General features: G+C 40.6%; 1 protein-coding gene across 7 annotated transcripts in view; it reads right to left on the bottom strand.

Annotated features, from left to right (window-relative positions):
* Prp40 (pre-mRNA processing factor 40) overlaps nt 1–22,306 on the bottom strand; it is a 209,078-nt gene that overhangs the window by 9,321 nt on the left and 177,451 nt on the right. For 3 of the 7 annotated variants that reach the window (XM_045746697.2, XM_045746694.2, XM_045746696.2), the window contains one exon: nt 5,642–5,665. The exons of the other annotated variants lie outside the window; for them this stretch is intronic. In XM_045746697.2, the coding sequence (XP_045602653.1) occupies nt 5,642–5,665 (24 nt within the window). The remainder of the gene's footprint in view (nt 1–5,641; nt 5,666–22,306) is intronic. 7 annotated transcript variants of the gene reach the window in all.

Raw genomic sequence — 22,306 nt, 5'->3', positions numbered from 1 at the left:
ATAAGAGCCCAATAGGCTCAGGAACCTGTACACCTGTTGATTGACGGTTGAGACGTGGGACCAAAGAGCCAGAGCTCAAACCCCGCAAGCACAACTAGGTGAGTATAACTAGATGAGTAAAAAAAAAAAAAAAAAAAATATATATATATTTTTTCTTCCTAACCTATTAATTTGTGTTCACTGATCATGGGAAAAATAATAACAAAATCGTAAGTGGCATATATTGCCCGCTATAGAGCGGGGAAGTCTGGCAAAAAACAGGAGCTGACTCAGCGTGCGTCCCAGGCGGTCTGTTGCTCAACAGCTGTCAGGCCGGAGTTGCCACAAAGAGATAATTACCTAATTATTTCAATGTCTCTGATTGATTTTTCGTAGTTTTTTGCTGTAATATTATTCAATAGTGTGTAGTGTGATATATTTATATAGTAAAATGAGTGAATCATCGCTGTACTTAAAAATATGGTGTGCATATTGTTGAATCAATTATGTTCATCAAACAGTGAACAAATACTTTGTTGGTTATTACACTATATACACAGGTTATATATAAGTATCTGCATGTTTTGTTCACCATAACGAACCACTAAGTTGCTATTATGAGTCAAAAAGTAATGAGGAGTGACCGCCGTGTACTAGCCAGCCACTCACTCCCTCCCTCAACACCTCACTCGCCCACATTCTCCTCCCACCATACTGTTTTTGCTTTTATTCACTATATACAGATGTTACATATAAGTATCTACATTCGTGTTCACCATAACGAACCACTAAGTTGGTATGCTGAGTGGCAGTGGCAGCCCGCCACTAGCTGCTACTTCCTCCCTCCCTCAAGTCACCTGACTCACCCACATTCTCCTCCCACAATACTGTTTTTGCTTTTATTCACTATATACAGACGCTATATATAAGTATCTACATTCGTGTTCACCATAACAAACTACTAAGTTGGTATGCTGAGTGGCAGTGGCAGTGGCAGCCAGTGGCAGCCCACCACTGGCTGCCACTCCCTCCCTCCCTCACCTCACCTGACTTGCCACCATTCTCCTCCCACTATACTGTTTTTGCTTTTATATACAGACATTATATATAAGTATTTACATGTTTTGTTCACCATAATTGTACATCTAAGCTTGTATGGTGAGTAAAGGCACAAAGACGTAGCTACTCGCACAGTCAGCTGGTGGCTGCCGCCCTCAAGGCCAGACACACTAATATTTCTCCTCCAACAATACCGTTTGTGGTGTTATTACGCTATATATACACATTATATATAAATATCTACCTGTTTTATTCACCATACTTGTACAAGTAAACTGGTATGGTGCCCAAAGACTATTGTGGTCAGTAGTAAACAACATGATAAGTCGTGCAGACGACACCACCGCCCTCACCAAAATGGCGGCTCCCAACCTACTCATCTTGCTGTTTATACCCTCTATACACACGTTATATATAAGTATCTACATTTGTGTTCACCATAGCGAACCACTAAGCGTGTAGTCAATAAGTAAGGTGAGTGTAGTCAATAAAAGGTGGCCACACACAGTCAGAAGACAACGCCACTACCCTCCCCTCCCACAGCATTACTCCTCCCTCCATGGAGCACAGCGCTAAATATCACCACAATCCTGCTATTATCAGAACCCTGGTCAGTTTTATCACAGTCAGGGGTCTTCTGTAATAATATCATCGCTACATAATAGCATGAACAAGTATATTATGGCATTTTTAGGCGATGCTGTGGTCACAAGCTGAACAGCAGTGCTGTGAGCTCATGCTGCGTGTGTCAGGCTTGGTAGCTCACTTAATACTGAGGCCCCTAACACCCGGGAATTTGGCCCACGATTTTTTTTTTAAATGGCGTCTGTATACAAGAGCCCTGATGAAGGTGTGGTGAACCCCGTGTATCCGCGGGCCATTTAAATCTTGCGTAGTACTCCAAAGCATCATATGATGCGATGCGCAATTTACTGCAAGTCGGTCAAAGCATCATATGATGCGATGCGCAATTTACTGCAAGTCGGTCAAAGCATCATATGATGCGATGCGCAATTTACTGCAAGTCGGTCAAAGCATCATATGATGCGATGCACAATTTACTGCAAGTCGGTCAAAGCATCATATGATGCGATGCGCAATTTACTGCAAGTCGGTCAAAGCATCATATGATGCGATGCGCAATTTACTGCAAGTCGGTCAAAGCATCATATGATGCGATGCACAATTTAAGGGTTAAAGGGCCCACAGAGTCAACACCTGATGGTCCCAACAGCAGCAAAAAAGGATAGAAATGAATACAATACAGAGCCTGGAGCAAAAGCCTGCCCAAAAGATGCACCACATGGGCAAAGCTCTGACTCCTTCACAGCAGCTTGAGCCAACGACAAGTGACCCAGGGGATTTCCACCACCAGTTGGAGACACTTATCCAAGCATAGCAGGACCTCAACCATAATGGCAGCAGAAGACAAGCGATGAAAAAAAACTTTGTACTATTCCCGAGTTAAAAAAAGGCACGTGGGAAACCAAAATATCTGGTACATGTGGACAACAAATTGTGACAGACAAGAGTTTGACTCTCCAGACATGAAAGTCAGAGAAGAGCTTTGAACCATTGAGGAACATCTCCCAGGCAATCTACCGGAAGAGGTGAAATTGCAGAAAAATGTTCAGATTCAGACAACAGTCCAAAGAGTCAGAAACCATGGCTGTACCACTGAAGAGTCAGCTAGCAGGAAAACCCTGCTGAGGAATGCCTCCATTCATTCCAAGAGAAAGAACTCAGAGCAAAAGCCGTACCGGAGGGAAGAAATACAGCAACCACCTCCTGAAGGAGTGAAGCGCTTCTGTAGCCTGAACCATGGTAACAAGGCTGCAACTCCAGGCACTGAAGACACGGTATCCAGGCCACCCCAGGGCTGATCGGCGAACAGCTCAACTGCAGCCCAGATGTGCAAAGGCAACCTAACGTGGAGCTGCCTCATGCTTACATTCCGAGGTAAGAACAGTACTGTACAATCAAACATGCCTTAAGTAAGGCAAAAGTAGCGCCATACATAAACATCTGAAACACAAAACTAATCTCGCTCCACTCAAGTGGAAATTTCCCCGAAGGAAATTAACCCTTGGACCGTTAAGAGTCATAATGGCATCAACACCCACAGGCACAATAAAAAACCCAGCGTGGAATGTAATGAAACGCCATTTTCTGGGTGAGACCCGGAGGCTCCCCGGAGCTTTACCAGGCTGATATGCTAATGTCAGACTTTGGCATCAGTCATGTGTATGGAGTTCTAGGCCTACCTGGGACCACAGCCAGAACCTGGCCCCCCTCGGAGAGGCAAGGGGAGCAATGACCTATAGAAACCCCCATGTGGTTGGAAGCATTCTATGTCTGCTATCGACCGGGTCAAGCATCCAGAAAGGTAAGCATTCCAAAGCAAACCCCTATTCTGGTGAAAATTGCTACCTAAAGCCGAACTAGTGGATAGAACTCCCCAACAGAAAACAAGCAAATTAGTATGACGTCACACGTCACCACGCCGCTGTCTGCGCAGCTCCCCCCTCCCCGGGAGGGGGAAGGGGAAGCCCCAGACCTCTCACACCGGCTATCCACCCATCAGTTCTTCGGCTGATGCTATAGGCACCGGTTGTGTGCTCCGGCTCCAATAGTTGTTTCAGCACTGTACCTTGAGTGTGGTGTCTGTCTTCTAGGTGGTGCATGAGCTGGTAGCGAGTCTCCAGTACTCGGGCTGCATGCACCTAGGGTTCCCTTCCCTAGGTGCCCTGTAAGTACTGCCCTTGGGGCCACCTTCCACAAGTCCCTTGGGTTCTGCCCCTGCTAGGCCGTTTACTACTTGGTTTTCGGCCGCTCTTTGTGTGCTCGGGTGTTTTGTCTCCCTTGTTCGCCTTAAGGTAAGGAGCAGTTTTGCACTAGTGGGGCGCAGGGTACTGTGCAGCTTGTTTCCACCAATCATGGCGGCCGTTAGCAGTCCTCTTATAGTAAACGCTCGGGACCCTGGGAATCCCCTGGGGGCACGCGGGTCCGATGAATGTGACCCCAGAGTCCCCCCTCGCTTCCAGCGAGTTCGAGGGTTGCTCTCACCCCTTGTCTCAGGGTGACTCTCTGTTTTGCCTCCGTCTGCTGCCTGTGGGGTCGGTGATGCACTCTCAAAGGCTGTGCGCTAGTTGCCAAAGCAAACGATTCTAACTTTGCTGACACTGAGGTATGTGAGACAAATCCTGTGTTCTGCTTGGATATTTCATTGATTGTTTATCACTTATTTCTCATTATTTACAAGAGTACGTGTGTTGAATAATTTGTTAAATTACATAATTTACATAAAACATGATGTTTCAAATGATGATTGGTTTACCTGGTATACTTCATTACATCTAAATAAGTAACGAAAACAAATAAACATAATATACATGGGTATTGTGCTCTGGCCATAGGGCCTAATTGGCACCATATGGATGACAATGTAGATTGAAACAGAGGTGCAAGCCACTAATGTACCATCCACAGATAACGGCAGGCTCCTAATACATGTAATGCATGATAATAGTTCAAGTGATGATTGATTTACCTTGTATACTGCGCCTTGATAATGGTCCAAGATGGACTGAAACATCATCGTTTCTTCATCTTCTGATGTGTCATTTGGTTATCATTACAACTACAGTATATGCAGTTATGATAACCATATGAACATCATTGGTATACATATGTAATTATGACAATTTTATACAAAGATAACATTCACGACAATACCCGCATTCACATAGTAACTTAACCATGAGACGATAGCAATTTTTTTTCACAGGTCAGGGTACACTCCATTACATTCACATAGAGCTATTACATCCTTATTTGGATCATACATATAAACCCCAGACAATAAATGTTAAATCATGATATGATGATAACCGCATTACACTATCAATCCATATACGACTATAACTGATGTCTAAGGGTTCATATGAAATGCACTACATACAGAAACATACAACTTTTGACTCCTGTTAGCAGGCTTAGAACTTTTCCCTACCCACAGCTCATGGTAAGCCTTACCCACTAAGTTTTTGCTCGAACACAACCCTCCAATTTCTTAATTAATAACTAGGTATCCAATTACTGTGAGGTGAAAAAGAGGTAAACAGGTAAGGAATGGCACCCAATCAATCCACCCTGGCCACGACTTGAACCCAGCCTGACTAAAGTGATGCACATAGTGACTGTGATAGCAACGCATAAGGCAAGTGTGTTGCCACCGTGCCACTAGGCACTGTCGGTTATAATCTCAAGGGCACAAAAAATCAGGTTCTTCTGTATACTATACAAAATCAATGAAAATGATGGATAAAGGCATCAATATAAGGTGGGAGTATTTATGTATGACAGGCACTGAGTCAACAACACACCATTACAGCATTTATATAAAAAACCAAGATGAGTGCTGCACTAAGCTCAACAAAAACATGAGGCAAGCATTATGTATTGTGTGTACATAAATACACACAACGCGGAAATATCTTTGAAGCGAGTGTCTACTCGTCATCGACCAGAGCATATCAAACACAGCAATAATCTACATAACATTCATAATACAGTATTTATCTTCATAAAAACAATCACTTACCTTGTGTGAGTACTTCTGTGTGATCTTGAAATAAAGAAAGAGCATTATCTTAGAAATATACTGAGCTACAGCCAAAACCATCCATGAATATGTATACTGTACTGTTTACAATTGTACCATACTGTATATAATGCACAGTACTGTATATAATTGTACCATACTGTATATAATTGTACCATACTGTATATAACATACAGTACTATAAATAACAGAGTACTGTGTATAACTGTATAGTACTGCATGTAACTGTACAGTACTGTATATAACTGTACAGTACTGTATATAACTGTACAGTACTGTATATAACTGTATAGTACTACATATACCTGTACAGTACTACATATAACTGTACAGTACTACATATAACTGTACAGTACTACATATAACTGTACAGTACTGTATATAACTGTACAGTACTGTATATAACTGTACAGTACTGTATATAACTGTACAGTACTGTATATAACTGTATAGTACTACATATACCTGTACAGTACTACATATAACTGTACAGTACTACATATAACTGTACAGTACTGCATATAACTGTACAGTACTGTATATAACTGTACAGTACTGTATATAACTGTACAGTACTGTATATAACTGTATAGTACTACATATAACTGTACAGTACTACATATAACTGTACAGTACTACATATAACTGTACAGTACTACATATAACTGTACAGTACTACATATAACTGTACAGTACTGTATATAACTGTACAGTACTGTATATAACTGTATAGTACTACATATAACTGTACAGTACTACATATAACTGTACAGTACTACATATAACTGTACAGTACTGTATATAACTGTACAGTACTGCATTTAACTGTACAGTACTACATATATATATTATTAAATATGACCAAAAAAGTAAGATTGATAATTCTAACACGAATTTTCTCAATATTTCTTATGTTTCTTTTCACTGTCGATGGTAATTGAAAAATCAGTTCTCCAAAATTCATTTTTATTTCTAGTCTGATGCGACACTTGAACGCGTTTCGTAATAACTTATTACATTTTCAAAGACTTTAGTTTACACACACACAACTATAACCTGCAAACACTAAACAGATTTCTTACTATGCTATAATTCAAACGGCTTTTCATTTTATATACCTGCATTTGGGTGAGGTGATATGTTACAACAGTTTTGGACGAGGTGAAAACAAACTTTCAACACATGATAGAACACGAAATATTGGGTAATATTGGGTAAAGTTAAAGGGGAAGAATGGAAGTAAATGCAAAGGGCCTATTGGCCCATATTTCTTGATGCTTCTATATTGGTGCAAAGTCTTGAAGTGGGTAGAATATAGTTGTGCATTAATTGACTGTTGATTGCTGGTGTTGACTTCTTAATGTGTAGTGCCTCGCAGATATCAAGCCACCTGCTATCGCTATATCTATTGACGATTTCCGTGTTTTTTGTTAAGACTTCTCTGGTGATGGTCTGGTTGTGGGAAGAGATTAAATGTTCCTTAATGGAGCCCTGTTGCTTATGCATCGTTAATCGCCTGGAAAGAGATGTCGACTAAGACCTTTTGTTCGATGGGTCTTATGAAAAGTTCGATGAATCGTTTTGTTCGACTTGTCCCATTGAACAAAAGGTCTTAGTCGACATGAACTTGAAACCGGCCATATACTGCAGGTATGTTGACGACATTTTTACACAGGTACCTGATGTCAGACATCTGCAGGAGCTGAAGGAGGCATTTGAGCGGAATTCTGTGTTGCGTTTCACTTACGAGATGGAGAAGGATGGGAAGCTGCCCTCTCTAGATGTAACAGTCATGGAAAGGAGCAGAGGTTTTCACACTGCAGTCTACACTAAGGAAACAAACATAGGAATGTGCTTCAATGCCAACAGTGACTGCCCAGACAGGTACAAGAGGAGTGTTGTTTACGCTTATGTCGACCGTGCTCTCAGCCACAGCTCAGGATGGAAGCAAGTCGATGAAGAACTCTGTAGGGTAAGGCAGGTCCTAGTCAACAACGGCTTCTCCAATGGTTTCGTTGAAGACATCATAAGAAGGAAGGTGAAACGCCATGCAACCTCTGAAGAGACAACTAACACAACACCTGTACCCCCTATTAGACTATTTTACAGGAACTTCTTTTCCACAGCTCATAAAATGGAGGAAAGGGTTCTGAAAGATATTGTTAATAGAAACATTATCCCTACAGACAAAAATCAGAAGATACAATTGACGATTTACTATAAAACCAAGAAAACTGCCAACCTACTCATGAGAAACTCTCCAGACACAAAGCAGAACGCTTTGAAAGAGACCAATGTTGTCTATGCCTTCAAATGCCCACTTGGGGACTGTAAACCTCAAAGAACTCAGTATATAGGCAAGACAACAACATCTCTTTCCAGGCGATTAACGATGCATAAGCAACAGGGCTCCATTAAGGAACATATAATCTCTTCCCACAACCAGACCATCACCAGAGAAGTCTTAACAAAAAACACGGAAATCATCAATAGATATAGCGATAGCAGGCGGCTTGATATCTGCGAGGCACTACACATTAACCCTTTAACTGCGCAACGCGCCTGCAGGCCCAGGCTTTGGGTGCGCAACGCGCCTCCGGGTGTTTTTATTTTTCACGTTCCATGCAAAACTCCCGCGGCTACATGGGGTTCACATCAGCTTCCCCAGGGCTCGTGTAAACAGACGCCATCTTAAAAAAAAAATCATGGTCCACATTGCCGGGTGTCAGAGCCTCAGTAGTGAGTGAGCAACCAAGGCTGGTGCTCGCAGCATGAGCGCACAGCACTGCTGTTCAGCGTGTGACCACAGCATCGCCTAACATTATCAAAATATATATATAATCTGTTTTATTTAGCCATGATAGTATTATAGAAGAGCCCGAGTGTGATAATGACTGGGTACAATGTTCAAATATCAGTGATTCAATGCTGTTCACGATGTTCACAGCGCTATCCACAGCATTATTTCGTCCATCTAGGAAACTTCAAACAACTTTTTAGGTTCCTTTTCAAAATAAACTTGTGGTCAATTATTCATTTACAGGTATTAGTGAACAGGATTGTGGTTATAATGTGTGTTGTGCATAGGAAGGAGGATTTTGGTGAGGGAGGGAGGAAGGGAGAGAATTGAGGTAGCCTCACTGTGTGGCAGTAACTCTTGTTTTGCTCACCGTACTAGCTTCGTAGTTCGCTATGGGGAACACACATGTACATGGGTATATACAGTGTGTGTGAATAGTGTATTAACAGCACCAGGAGTATGTTGTGAGGAGCTATTTTGGTGAGGGAGGTGACGTCGTAATCGTGGCATCATCTGCTGTGTGTTTTGTCATGCAGTGTATGGTGGCCACTGTACTGTTTGGACACAATACTGGCTTACTTGCTTAGTTCTGGTAAATAAAACATGTAGATAGGTATATATAACATGTGTAAATCGTGTAATAAATACAATAACTGTATGGTGGGAGGAGCAATGTTGGCGAGTAAGATGTTGGAGTGAGGGAGGGCAGGCTGGGTGTGGCTGCTCACACTCGCAGTGTTCTGAATGTGTTGATGGTGAATGTATATAGTGTGTGACAGTGTATAGTGTGTACATATGTTGTAAATATACATAAATGAACATGAAACATTGGTGTGAATAACTGTATGATTTGGAGGAGCAATGTTGGCGAGTAAGATGTTGGAGGAGTGAGGGAGGGCTGGCTGAGTGTGGTTGCTCACCCTCGCAGTGTTCTGAATGTGTTGATGGTGAATGTATATAGTGTGTGACAGTGTATAGTCTGTAAATAGATTGTATATATATATATGTAAATTGGCATGATACATGGTAAATATGTGCAACATATTTGTACACAAGTGTCATGAACGTAACACAGTGTCCTTGGACCGCACGGATGTTTTACTGCCATAATATAGTGTACGTGTTCATTATACATAGGATTAGCACGTAAAAACAAATACAATGTATTTGGAACTAGAAAGGGCATATTTGGAATCTAGAAAGGGCAGCTTCCCATCCTTCTCCATCTCGTAAGTGAAACGCAACACAGAATTCCGCTCAAATGCCTCCTTCAGCTCCTGCAGATGTCTGACATCAGGTACCTGTATAAAAATGTCGTCAACATACCTGCAGTATATGGCCGGTTTCAAGTTCATGTCGACTAAGACCTTTTGTTCGATGGGACAAATCGAACAAAACGATTCATCGAACGTTTCATAAGACCCATCGAACAAAAGGTCTTAGTCGACATCTCTTTCCAGGCGATTAACGATGCATAAGCAACAGGGCTCCATTAAGGAACATATAATCTCTTCCTACAACCAGACCATCACCAGAGAAGTCTTAACAAAAAACACGGAAATCATCAATAGATATAGCGATAGCAGGTGGCTTGATATCTGCGAGGCACTACACATTAAGAAGTCAACACCAGCAATCAACAGTCAATTAATGCACAACTATATTCTACCCACTTCAAGACTCCGCACCAATATAGAAGCATCAAGAAATATGGGCCAATGCGCCCTTTGCATTTACTTCCACTCTTCCCCTTTAACTTTACCCAATATTACCCAATATTTCGTGTTCTATCTTGTGTTGAAAGTTTGTTTTCACCTCATCCAAAAGTGTTGTAACATATCACCTCACCTAAATGCAGGTATATAAAATGAAAAGCCGTTTGAATTATAGCATAGTAAGAAATCTGTTTAGTGTTTGCAGGTTATAGTTGTGTGTGTGTAAAGTCTTTGAAAATGTAATAAGTTATTACGAAACACGTTCAAGTGTCGCGTCAGACTAGAAATAAAAATGAATTTTGGAGAACTGATTTTTCAATTACCATCGACAGTGAAAAGAACCATAAGAAATATTGAGAAAATTCGTGTTAGAATTATTAATCTTAGTTTTTCGGTCATATTTAATAATATATGTCTACAGGAAAGACTGCTACCAAAATATACTAATATTACTACATATATCTGTACATTACTGCATATAACTACAGTACTGTATATAACTGTACAGTACTGCATATAAATGTACAGTACTGCATATAAATTCTTCTGCGCATCTAAGACTAGTCATATTTTATACCTGCGCAGTACACTTGCAAGGGTGGAATATTGTTGCATACTAACAGCTCCATTCTGAGCCGGAGAAGTTTCTATCCAGGAGAGCATGTGAAGATCCTTCACTGCTAGAATCCACTCTATAAAACTTCAAAATTATTTGAATTGTTTGAAAGTTCGAAATCTGTATTCTCTAGACAGTCTAGTGTACAGGCGAGAGATACATAATGACCTATATGTGGAAAATATTAGTGTAATCACTGGCATATAAAGTTTAGCTTTTGTTGTTATTAATGTAAATGTTTCTCTTAGTTAAAATACCAGTTTGTTTAGTGTTACATTTTATGTTTAATTTGTAAGTGTTTGAGTCTGTCAAGTTGAGAACTGTATTAGTAAATGTGAATGCTTTGGTGTGTGTAACGTTTTCTTGCACATTTTCGTGAAAGTGGTGCCCCTGCACCCCACGAGGACAGAGAAGCGCGAGATTTCACACACTGCGGGTGTGTGGTGTGTATTCGTGGGGTACCCTCCCTTCATTGTGTGAGGTTACTTACTTCAATTATGTGTGTGACTGGAATACAGTCATTCATCTGGTGAGTGAGAGGTTATGTACCGTTCTAGTGTACCATTTTCCTGTGTTTCAATAAATTTAACCCACACACAATGATTGTCGAGTTCCACCAAATCAAAAATAAGGTACCGGCCCCACATGATTACTCGTGTTTGAGGAGTTTGTAAGTACAGTAACACTTGTTCTATTCTCCCTTTTTTAACCCTTAAACTGCGCAACACATCATATGATGTGTTGAGTAACTTATCCAAAATTGCTCATCACATCATATGATGTGTTGGAGTGACGCAATATTTAAACGGACCCGCGGATACATGGGGTTCACCTCACCTTCATCAGGGCTCTTGTAAACAGAGGCCATTTAATAAACATTCATGGGCAACATTCCTGGGTGTTAGGGCCTCAGTACTGAGTGAGCCACCAAGGCTGGCGCACGCATGCACTGCTGCTTTGCTTGTGACTGTGACTGCAAAACAGCAGTGCTGTGTGCTCACAGCACTGCTGTTTTGCTTGTGACCACAACATCGCCTAAAAACGTCAAAATATATATGTACATGCTATTATTTAGCGATGATAGTATTACAGAAGACCCCTGTGATAAAAACGTCCAGGATTCTGATAATAACAGGATTGTTATGATAATTAGCGCTGTAGTGGGAGGAGTAATCTTGGTGGGCAGGGAGGTAGCGTTATCTGCTGACTCTGTGTGACCACCTTTTACTGTCTGGACTCACTATACCTAATTAGTGGTTCGTTATGGTGAACAAAACATGCAGATCCTTATATATATAACATCTGTATATAGTGAATAAAAGCAAAAAACAGTATAGTGGGAAGAAAATGTTGGCGAGTCAGGTGAGGTTGGGGAAGGGAGGGAGTGGCAGCCAGTGGCGGGCTAGCTGATGTGTGTTGGTCACTCATTGCTGCTGTTTGACTCAGCATACCAACTTAATGGTTCCTTATGGTGAACGTAAATGTAGATACTTATATATAACGTGTATATATAGTGTAATGACAGCAAAAGGAGTGTTGAAAGAAGCCATTTTGGTGAGGGAGGTGGCGACATTTGCATGACTTTTGCTGGGTAAGGGTGGCCACTATGCTCTTTAGGCACTATACCAGCTTAGTTGAACAGTTATGGTGAACAAAACATGTAGATACTTATATACAATGTGTGTATATATAGGGTAATAACACCACAAACAGTATACAGGTACTTGAAGGAAGAATGTTAGTGCGTCTGGCCTTGAACCAGTGAGGGTGGGAGGGAAGGAGGGTGCATTAGTTGTGTGTGGCCACCTGGTACTGTCTGCCGTCACCAAATAAGTATTAGTGGTTCGCTATGGTGAACACAAATGTAGATACTTATATATAACGTGTATATATAGTGTAATACCAGCAAAAGGAGTGTTGGGAGAAGCCATTTTGGTGAAGGAGGTGGTGTCATCTTCCTGACTTGTCATGCTGCGTAAGGGTGGCCACTATGCTCTTTGTGCACTATACCAGCTTAGATGAATAGTTATGGTGAACAGAACATGTAGATACTTAAATATAACATCTGTATATAGCAAATAAAAGCAAAAACAGTATGGTGGGAGGAGGAATTTGGCAAGTGAGAGTCTTAGAGGGAGGGAGTGATGCCGAGTGGTTGGCTGGTAGATGTGGCCACTCATCATTGCTTTTTGACTCGCATTATCAACTTAATGGTTCGTTATGGTGAACAAAACATGCAGATAATTATATACATATAACCTGTGTATATAGTGTAATAGCTGACAAAGTATTTGTTCACTGTTTTATGAACATAATAATTAAATCAATAATATGTACACCATAATTTTGAGTACAGCGATGATTCACACATTTTATGATATAAATATATCACACTCCACACTATTGAATAATATTACAGCAAAAAAATAAAGAAAAAATAAATCAGAGACATTGAAATAATTAGGTAATTATATCTTTGTGGCAACCCCCTGCCTGACAGTTTCGGCGAGGCAGAACTTCCCCAACGTTTGCTGAGTCGGCGCCTCTTTTATGCCAGACTTCCCCAACCTATTCTGGCCAAAATATGCCACTTACGATTTTTTCATTATTTTTCTTGTGATCAGGGAACACAAATTAACAGGTTAAGAAGGAAATTTTTTTGTTATTTTATTTTTGTTATGTGCCAGTGGGTGACAAAGGCCAAATAGCTCTTAGCAACACAAGGGTTAAGGTAACGTACCTATACTATAGGTGAAGAAGTAAATGCCGGTATCATTAGCCTGTACTCTAAGAGTACAGCTTACAATCTTGTGCTCTTACATTAGAGGGACTGGTTCCTAATCTGCACATGGAAATAACATCACATGAACCCAGTATGCATGGCAGGATGTGCAAAATATCCTTATTGAAATGTAGGTTAGGATGTTATTGAAAACTGCCATGCATTATTAACACTTTCGCGCTATCTGGACGCGCCGGCGCGTTCGGTTTCGTCTAACGTAAACGCATAGTGGACATAAAGTTATGTCTACTTTTGAAATATTTGTATAAAATTCAATTTTTATCCGATTTACTTTGGGTTTGTTTCAAACTGCGCACTATGAGGCTCTCTTTCTCACCACTAGGCTGCATGGTACAATAAGTTCATGAAAGGTGTGGATAACTTCGATCAAATGGTATTTTGTCCCAAACGGGTTGCAGGTGGGTGACTTTAGCCGTTTATACTGGTAATTCTTCCCCCATATCATGTATTATATGCATATGTCTGTTTAGGGAATTTTATTCCGATCAATATACAACCAAAAATAACTGTGTGCAACAAGTATAATCTTGACAAACATAACAAAAGTAAAAATATTTCGTGTGTGTTTGACGCTCACTGATATGTTCCAGCGTTGTTTTATATTTGTCGCTATTCTAACTTACGTTTTGTTGATATTTTTTACCTATGGGCACATAGAACATTCTATTGCGAACACATTGACATAAAAATGAATGACATACATAGAAAATTAATGTCATGAGAGTGAAATAAGTATAAACTTTCAAAGCGCCGTGCGTCGTCCCGTCACCGATACCGGGTAACAATTTCACCACTTCCCACACTCTTGCGGGCGGGCTGCATCATTATTCTACGCTTATATTCATATCACCGTGTTGGGAATTTCATTGCGAGCCCACTGATACCAAAATTAACGCTGTAGAACAAGTGTGGAGGTGATTACAATCCCAAGAGTAAAAACATTTTGTTGCTAATGGGCGCTCACGGCGAGTCATCTACGTAGTTATTTATTTGGTGCTGGTATCCCTATATGTTTCGTGACTTATTTCACTAATGTTCTTCTAGAGAATTTTATTGCGAACACGTTGGTACCAAAATGAAATACGTAGCATGAGAACTAAGGTCAGAAGAGTAAAAAGAGTATACACATTTTTGTTTTTACGCTTAAGCGATAAAAACGCAGCGCGCACATTCGGTTGGCTGAGTGACCTTTGCGGAGAGCGCGAAAGTGTTAAAAATGCATGGCAAGATGTGCAAAATAGCCCTATTGAATTGCAGCCCCCTAATGATATGTTAGGTAAGTCCGTGCAGCACTCTCCCACTCAACTGGCCGGCCTCTCAGTGTGTTCAGGAGAACTCTATAAACACTTCTAAAGGATGTGATCAACCAGGCTGTGATTCATACGTCAGGCTACAAGCAGCCACTTCAAAAAGCCTGGTTGACCAGATGACCAACTGGGAGGCCTGGTTGGAGACCGGGCCACAGGGACATTGATCCCCGGAACCTCTACAAGGTAGGTAGTCCATTTAAACTATTTACTCTATCACATCTATATAAATTATAAATTGGGATCCAAATGTCATTATCCGTTTAATCTTTCACATAGGTTTTCAGTGAATGCTCCAAATATTGAATTTGACTAGGAGGCTATTTATTTCTCAATTTTGACTTTAGGCCTTCTATGTTTTGCATGTGCAGTATAAATAATTTTTCATATTGCATGTTACTTCTGGTAGTTTTTAAGTTTTCTCTTCCCTCTCCATCATGTTCAAGGGTGTGTTGTAGTTTTAGCAATGATTCAGTCAATTTTGGTAGTACCTGTACTGATAATGCTCATTAACCTAGATCATATGAGACCCACTCCTCTATGAGTTAGCCAGACATCCAGATTAGTAGGAATGCTTACTGGGAAGGTCTAAAAATTAACATACAGTATTCAAAATGTGTTGTTCCGCAACCAACATAATTCATATTTCTCCACACCATATCTTGATGTTGCCTTCAGATTGTTTCGGGGCTTAGGGTCCCCACGGCTCAGTCCTCGACCAGGAATCCTCGTTGCTGGACTGGTCAACCAGGGTGTTGGATGATGCTGCTCGAAGCATGACGTATGAGTCACAGCCTGATTGATCAGGTATCCTTTGGAGGATATATTCCACTCTAGAGAGCATTACCATCTTGAAAAGTATCATCAGTATAGCATCTCTAGTGTAGGTTTTTGTTATCCAACCTATCATTTTTCTTGTAGTTGTGACAGCTACTTTATTGTGTTCTTTAATCCTTAACCACCATGTTGCGCCGAGCTTATTGTGAAATTCCCCCTGTGCGCATGAAATCAAGTGTACCCAAAAAATAATTTTTTCTTCGTAAAATTATAAATTCCCTTCCCTGAACATGTCTATGTAAAAATAAATACCAAATTCCACTTACTTTGGTTGTGGGGACGTGGACAAGGTGCGCTGTGACGTTATCAGGGCTTGGACAACCGTGCGTGACTCGCCCAGACACGGTTGTGCGGGCTATTCAAACACCGAGTGTTGCCACAAATATAACTTCAATTATTTGTTCTATGTATTTCCAATGCGGTTTTATTTTTTTTTTTATTGTATATGATGCATATTTGTGTCCTTTACAATATGTATACAGTAGAATGCTCATAATGTTCCATGGAACTGTGATACATGTGTCAGTAATGTGTCCACAATAAATGTTTATTGTCGCAATATTACTTGTTAAAAATTCACTAAAATTACAATATGTACAGTTTCACACACTATTTACACAGTATCACACTGTATTACACACTCAGTACTTCAGAAGTGAGTAATAATCAACGAAGTAGTCCATGGTACACAGCTCAACTTCACTCTCGTTGCACCAGGTACAGATAAATTATTGCTTCCTGTTTCTTCGTTCTGTGTGTTTGCAAATAACACACTCACGTACACCCATGGCATTAATACCTGTAGGTGGTATGTAGCCAAGCTTGTAAAACGTAAGGTAGTCTTGAAAAGATTATAGGAAAAGATTAATTTGTAAGGTAGTTGAAAAGATCGCTTTGTAAGTCCCACACAGGAAGAGATGCAGCTAGCCTCAAAGAGTGTCCGTCAATCGAGAAGTGATTCAGCTATTCTTGAAAATATCTATGGAAAACACCACCATGGAAGCTGCTAACACTGTTCATCTATGCTACTTGTATCAGATGCATCATCACTGAATGCAGAAAACGATTCACCTATGTATCATCTAAATAAATTGGAGATAGCATAGCATAGGTGGGCAAGGATGGCGCTCAGAGCTACAATTGGATGCGCTGCTGTATCGGCCTCATAGATGCTGTATCACTTGCATCCGATTGTGTTAGGTCCTTATTGCGCCTAGCTTCACCAATATTATGACCCTTATGTTCTCCAAACAATAAGGTTTGAATTTCACCGACAGAGCCCGATCTTTCAACACCGCGTCGGGCAGGTGTTTGGGAGCTAGAGGCACGTGTGCCACCCATGGTTGCTCACTCAGTACTAACCCAGCCAGCAGCCCTAAGGCATTCTGGGAATTTTTTCCAAGATGGCTACCTCTCACTGGAGGTCCTAAGAGTCATTTCGTACACAACCAACCTCGCACACATTTAGAATGGAAACGAAAAAATAAAAAATAGTTTTCTTGGTTGGCGCAGTTTCCCACCGACCGATAATACAGTACTCGGTTGGCGCAGTTAAGTGGTTAAACCGCTAAGGGCTTTTTGACCTGCAACACCGCCCGGCAAAAAAAAAAAAAAAAAAAAAAAAAAAAAAAAAATCTATCATTCAAATTTCCTTCATTCTTATAAAACTGTTCATTTGTGTTCCCTGATCACGGGAAAAAGAATAACAAAATCACAGGTGACTTATTTTGGCAGCAATAGGGTGGGGAAGTCTGTCAAAAAGAGGCGTTGACAGAGTATGCGTCCGAGGCGGTCTGCTCCGCCCCAGCTGTCAGGCAGGAGTTGCCACAAAGATATTATTACCTAATTATTTCAATGTCTCTGATTGATTTCTTCTTATTTTTTTTGCAGTAATATTATTCATTAGTGTGTAGTGTGATATATTTATATAATAAAATGTGAACCATTGCTATCCTCAAAATTATGGTGTGCATATTAGTGATTCAATTATTATGTTCATAAAACAATAAACAAATAGTTTTGCTGTTATTACATTATATACACAGGTTATATATATGTATCTGCATGTTTTGGTCACCATAACTAACCACTAAGTTGGTATTGCGAGTCAAAAAGCAACGAAGAGTGGCCACCACTCACCAGCCACTTGCCACCACTCCCTCCCTCACCTCCTCACTCGCCAACATTCTCCTCCCACCATATTGCTTTTGCTTTTATTCACTATATACAGACATTATATATAAGTATCTACATGTTTTGTTCACCATACCTGTACATCTAAGCTTGTATGGTGAGTTCAGGCAATAAGAGACGTAGCTACACACACAGTCAGCTGGTGGCTGCCACCCTCACTGGTTCAAGGCCTGATGCACTAATATTTCTCCTCCAACAATACTGTTTGTGGTGTTATTACACTATATACACACATTATATATAAGTATCTACATGTACAGGTATTCACCATACCTGTACAAATAAGCTGGTATGGTGCCCAAAGACCATAGTGGCCACCAGTAAACAACATGACATGTCATGCAGACAATGCACCTCCCTCACCAAAATGGCTGCTCCCGAAATACTCCTATTGCTGTTATTACACTCTATACACACGTTATATATTAGCATCTACATTTGTGTTCATCATAGCGAACCACTAAGCTGGTATGGTAAGTCCAGTCAATAAAAGATGGCCACACATTGTCAGAAGACGACGCCACCTCCCTCCCTCCCTCAGCATTACTCCTCCCACCATAGAGAACAGCACTAAATATCACCACAATCCTGTTATTATCAGAATCCCGGTCATTTTTATCAGTCAGGGGTCTTCTGTAATACTATCATTGCTAAATAATAGCATGTACATATATATTTTGACATTTTTAGGCGATGCTGAGTTCAAAAGCTGAACAGCATGAGTGCTGTTAGTTCATGCTGCATGAGCCAGCCTTGATTGCTCACTCAGTACTGAGGCTCTCACACCCATGATTTTTTTTTTGAAGATTGCGTTTGTTTACTATTAGCCTTGGCTGGACTATAGCTGCCCCTATCCCTCACGGGGCATTTAAAATCGTGTGCTAGACCCTCAATCGTATATGTATGTTTTACTCGGTTTCGTGACAGTTACTCCCACCGTATGTGAATGTATTGCACAGTTAAAGGGTTAAAGGTAATGTCTACCGACATGAGTACACACAAATCCTTAACATTGCCTTTTCGTTCTATGTTATGATTTGACTGCGTTTTGTATGTGGTTTACATTTTAAAATTTTAATTTTTCCGTAGCGCATGAGCTGAAACTTATCTTCGTTAAAATCTATAATATTTTCTGTAGCCCATAGAAAGACCTGATTTACATCTGATTGGAGGTTTGCCATGTCCTCTATGTTGTCTATTCTCATAAAGATCCTAATGTCAACTGCAAAGGAAGATACAGTACCATATATTGTGTCCTTGTCTATGTCAGATATGAAATGAGAAAAAGTATTGGACAGTTCTAATATTATCAGCATGTTGGAACAAATGCAATTGTAAGGATTTTCCTGTTTGTCCAAGATACACAGACTCACAATCAATGCAGAGAATCAAATACACAAAACCTGCTGTACCAAGGGAGTTTTTTTTATTAAATTGGACTTGATCATACTATTAGTAGGCATCCATCAGTCTCAGGAGACTATGGAGTTGCGCTCTGGTTGTCGGTTGGGAGTGGCCTCTCCAGGGTGCAAAGCCAGGGTAGGTTGATATGGAGAAGCTGTTACCCATGCAGCAGGTCCTCCCTCTCCACGGCGCGCCATGGCACGTGTTCAAATACTATTAGTGAACACCAAATTGATATTAAGGTTCTTAAAAACCAGGGAAAGTTTTTCAAGTCCTACTGCATAAGGTACCACCAATGAGTTTCTAATTTCTGGTTTCGCTTTGGGGACATGATTATAAAATGTGCGTTTAGCCTGCCCAAATGAGTAATCCAAAAAACATGCACCTGACATATGAGCAAACAGCGCTTTGGATTCGTAGTCCTGAGTTAAGGGCGCCTGACATATGAGCGAACAGTGCTTTGGATTCATAGTCCTGAGGTTCTGGGTTCGATCCCCAGTGGAGGCAGAGACAAATGGGCAAAATGTTTCTTTCACCCTGATGCCCCTGTTACCTAGCAGTAAATAGGTACTTGGGAGTTAGACAGCCGTTATAGGCTGCTTCCTGGTGGTGTGAAAGGAGGCCTGGTCGAGGACCGGGCTGCGGGGACGCAAAGCCCCAAAATCATCTCAAGATAACCTCAAGAAGATTTCCTTAAACCTTTTGTTACTAAACTTCATTCTACTTTAGTGAAATCTCATTCCTTAAAACTTCGCCTCCCTTTTCTTTGAAAATGCCTCGGTGAACAAGTGCTTCCCCATTCATTATTGCCCAACAGCGTTCTTAAATTGTCAGATCGGTCGTCTGATGAGGTATCCCACATAGTGCTTATGAAAGACATTGATTTACTTAAATTAGATGTGCGTGAATATTTTAAAGTGGTGGATAACTATAAATATGCCTTTCTCCAAGCTATTCTGCCTGAATGCAACCGTTGTTTGATGGATTATTGTTATACTACTTTGAGGTCTGCATACAGAAAGGCGAGTACTAAACTTGATTTCAAATTGGATAGACTTATGTGACTGGAATAAATACTCCAACCAGCATTTTGTTATCAACCTCTCGGATAGACAACTTGATAATAACACGATTACTACAGTAGTGTACTTACCTAATTGTGCTTGCGGGGGTTGAGCTCTGGCTCTTTGGTCCCGCCTCTCAACCGTCAATCAACAGGTAATTACCTAAGTGTAATTACCTAAGTGTAGTTACAGGATGAGAGCTACGCTCGTGGTGTCCCGTCTTCCCAGCACTCTTTGTCATATAACGCTTTGAAACTACTGACGGTCTTGGCCTCCACCACCTTCTCACTTAACTTGTTCCAACCGTCTACCACTCTATTTACGAAGGTGAATTTTCTTATATTTCTTCGGCATCTGTGTTTAGCTAGTTTAAATCTATGACCTCTTATTCTTGAAGTGCCAGGTCTCAGGAATCCTTCCCTGTCGATTTTATCAATTCCTGTTACTATTTTGTACGTAGTGATCATATCACCTCTTTTTCTTCTGTCTTCTAGTTTTGGCATGTTTAATGCTTCCAACCTCTCCTCGTAGCTCTTGCCCTTCAGTTCTGGGAGCCACTTCGTAGCATGTCTTTGCACCTTTTCCAGCTTGTTGATGTGCTTCTTAAGATATGGGCACCACACAACAACTGCATATTCTAGCTTTGGCCTAACAAAAGTCATGAACAATTTCTTTAGTATATTGCCATCCATGTATTTAAATGCAATTCTGAAGTTAGAAAGCATCGCATAGGCTCCTTGCACAATATTCTTTATGTGGTCCTCAGGTGATAGTTTTCTATCTAGAACCACCCCTAGATCTTTTTCTTTATCAGAATTCTTTAAAGATTTCTCACATAATATATAGGTTGTATGGGGTCTATGTTCTCCTATTCCACATTCCATAACATGACATTTATTAACATTAAATTCCATTTGCCAGGTGGTGCTCCATATACTTATTTTGTCCAGGTCTTCTTGAAGGGCATGACAATCATCTAAATTTCTTATCCTTCCTATTATCTTAGCATCATCAGCAAACATGTTCATATAATTCTGTATACCAACTGGTAGATCATTTATGTACACAATAAACATCACTGGTGCAAGAACTGAACCCTGTGGTACTCCACTTGTGACATTTCTCCATTCCGATACATTGCCTCTGATTACTGCCCTCATTTTTCTATCAGTCAGAAAATTTTTCATCCATGATAGAAGCTTACCTGTCACCCCTCCAATATTTTCCAGTTTCCAGAACAACCTCTTATGTGGAACTCTGTCGAAAGCCTTTTTTAGGTCCAGATAGATGCAGTCAACCCAGCCATCTCTTTCCTGTAATATCTCTGTGGCCCGATCATAGAAACTGAGTAAATTCGATACACAGGATCTTCCTGATCGAAAACCATACTGTCTGTCTGATATTATATCATTTCTCTCCAGGTGTTCTACCCATTTAGTTTTGATTAGCTTTTCCAATACTTTCACTATTACACTTGTCAATGATACAGGTCTATAATTGAGGGGGTCTTCCCTGCTGCCACTTTTGTAGATTGGAACTATGTTAGCCTGTTTCCACACGTCTGCTATGATTCCTGTACACAGGGATGCCTGAAAGATCAGGTGAAGTGGAATGCTGAGCTCAGATGCACATTCTCTCAGAACCCATGGTGAAACGCCATCTGGGCCAGCTGCTTTGTTCCTCCCGAGCTCCTTTAGCATATTTTCCACTTCATCTCTAGACACCTCTATCCGCTCTATGTTGTTCTCTGGAATTCTTATTGTGTCTGGTTCTCTGAAGATTTCATTTTGTACAAACACACTTTGGAACTTTTCATTTAATGTTTCACACATTACCTTTTAATTTTCCGTGAATCTGTTTCCCATTTTCAACCTCTGGATATTATCCTTTACCTGCAATTTGTTG

The sequence above is a fragment of the Procambarus clarkii genome, chromosome 3 (genome assembly GCF_040958095.1).
Source record: "Procambarus clarkii isolate CNS0578487 chromosome 3, FALCON_Pclarkii_2.0, whole genome shotgun sequence".
NCBI lineage: Eukaryota > Metazoa > Arthropoda > Malacostraca > Decapoda > Cambaridae > Procambarus > Procambarus clarkii.
The sequence above is the reverse complement of the archived record's forward strand: the minus strand, read 5'-3'. Positions and strand labels throughout refer to the sequence as shown.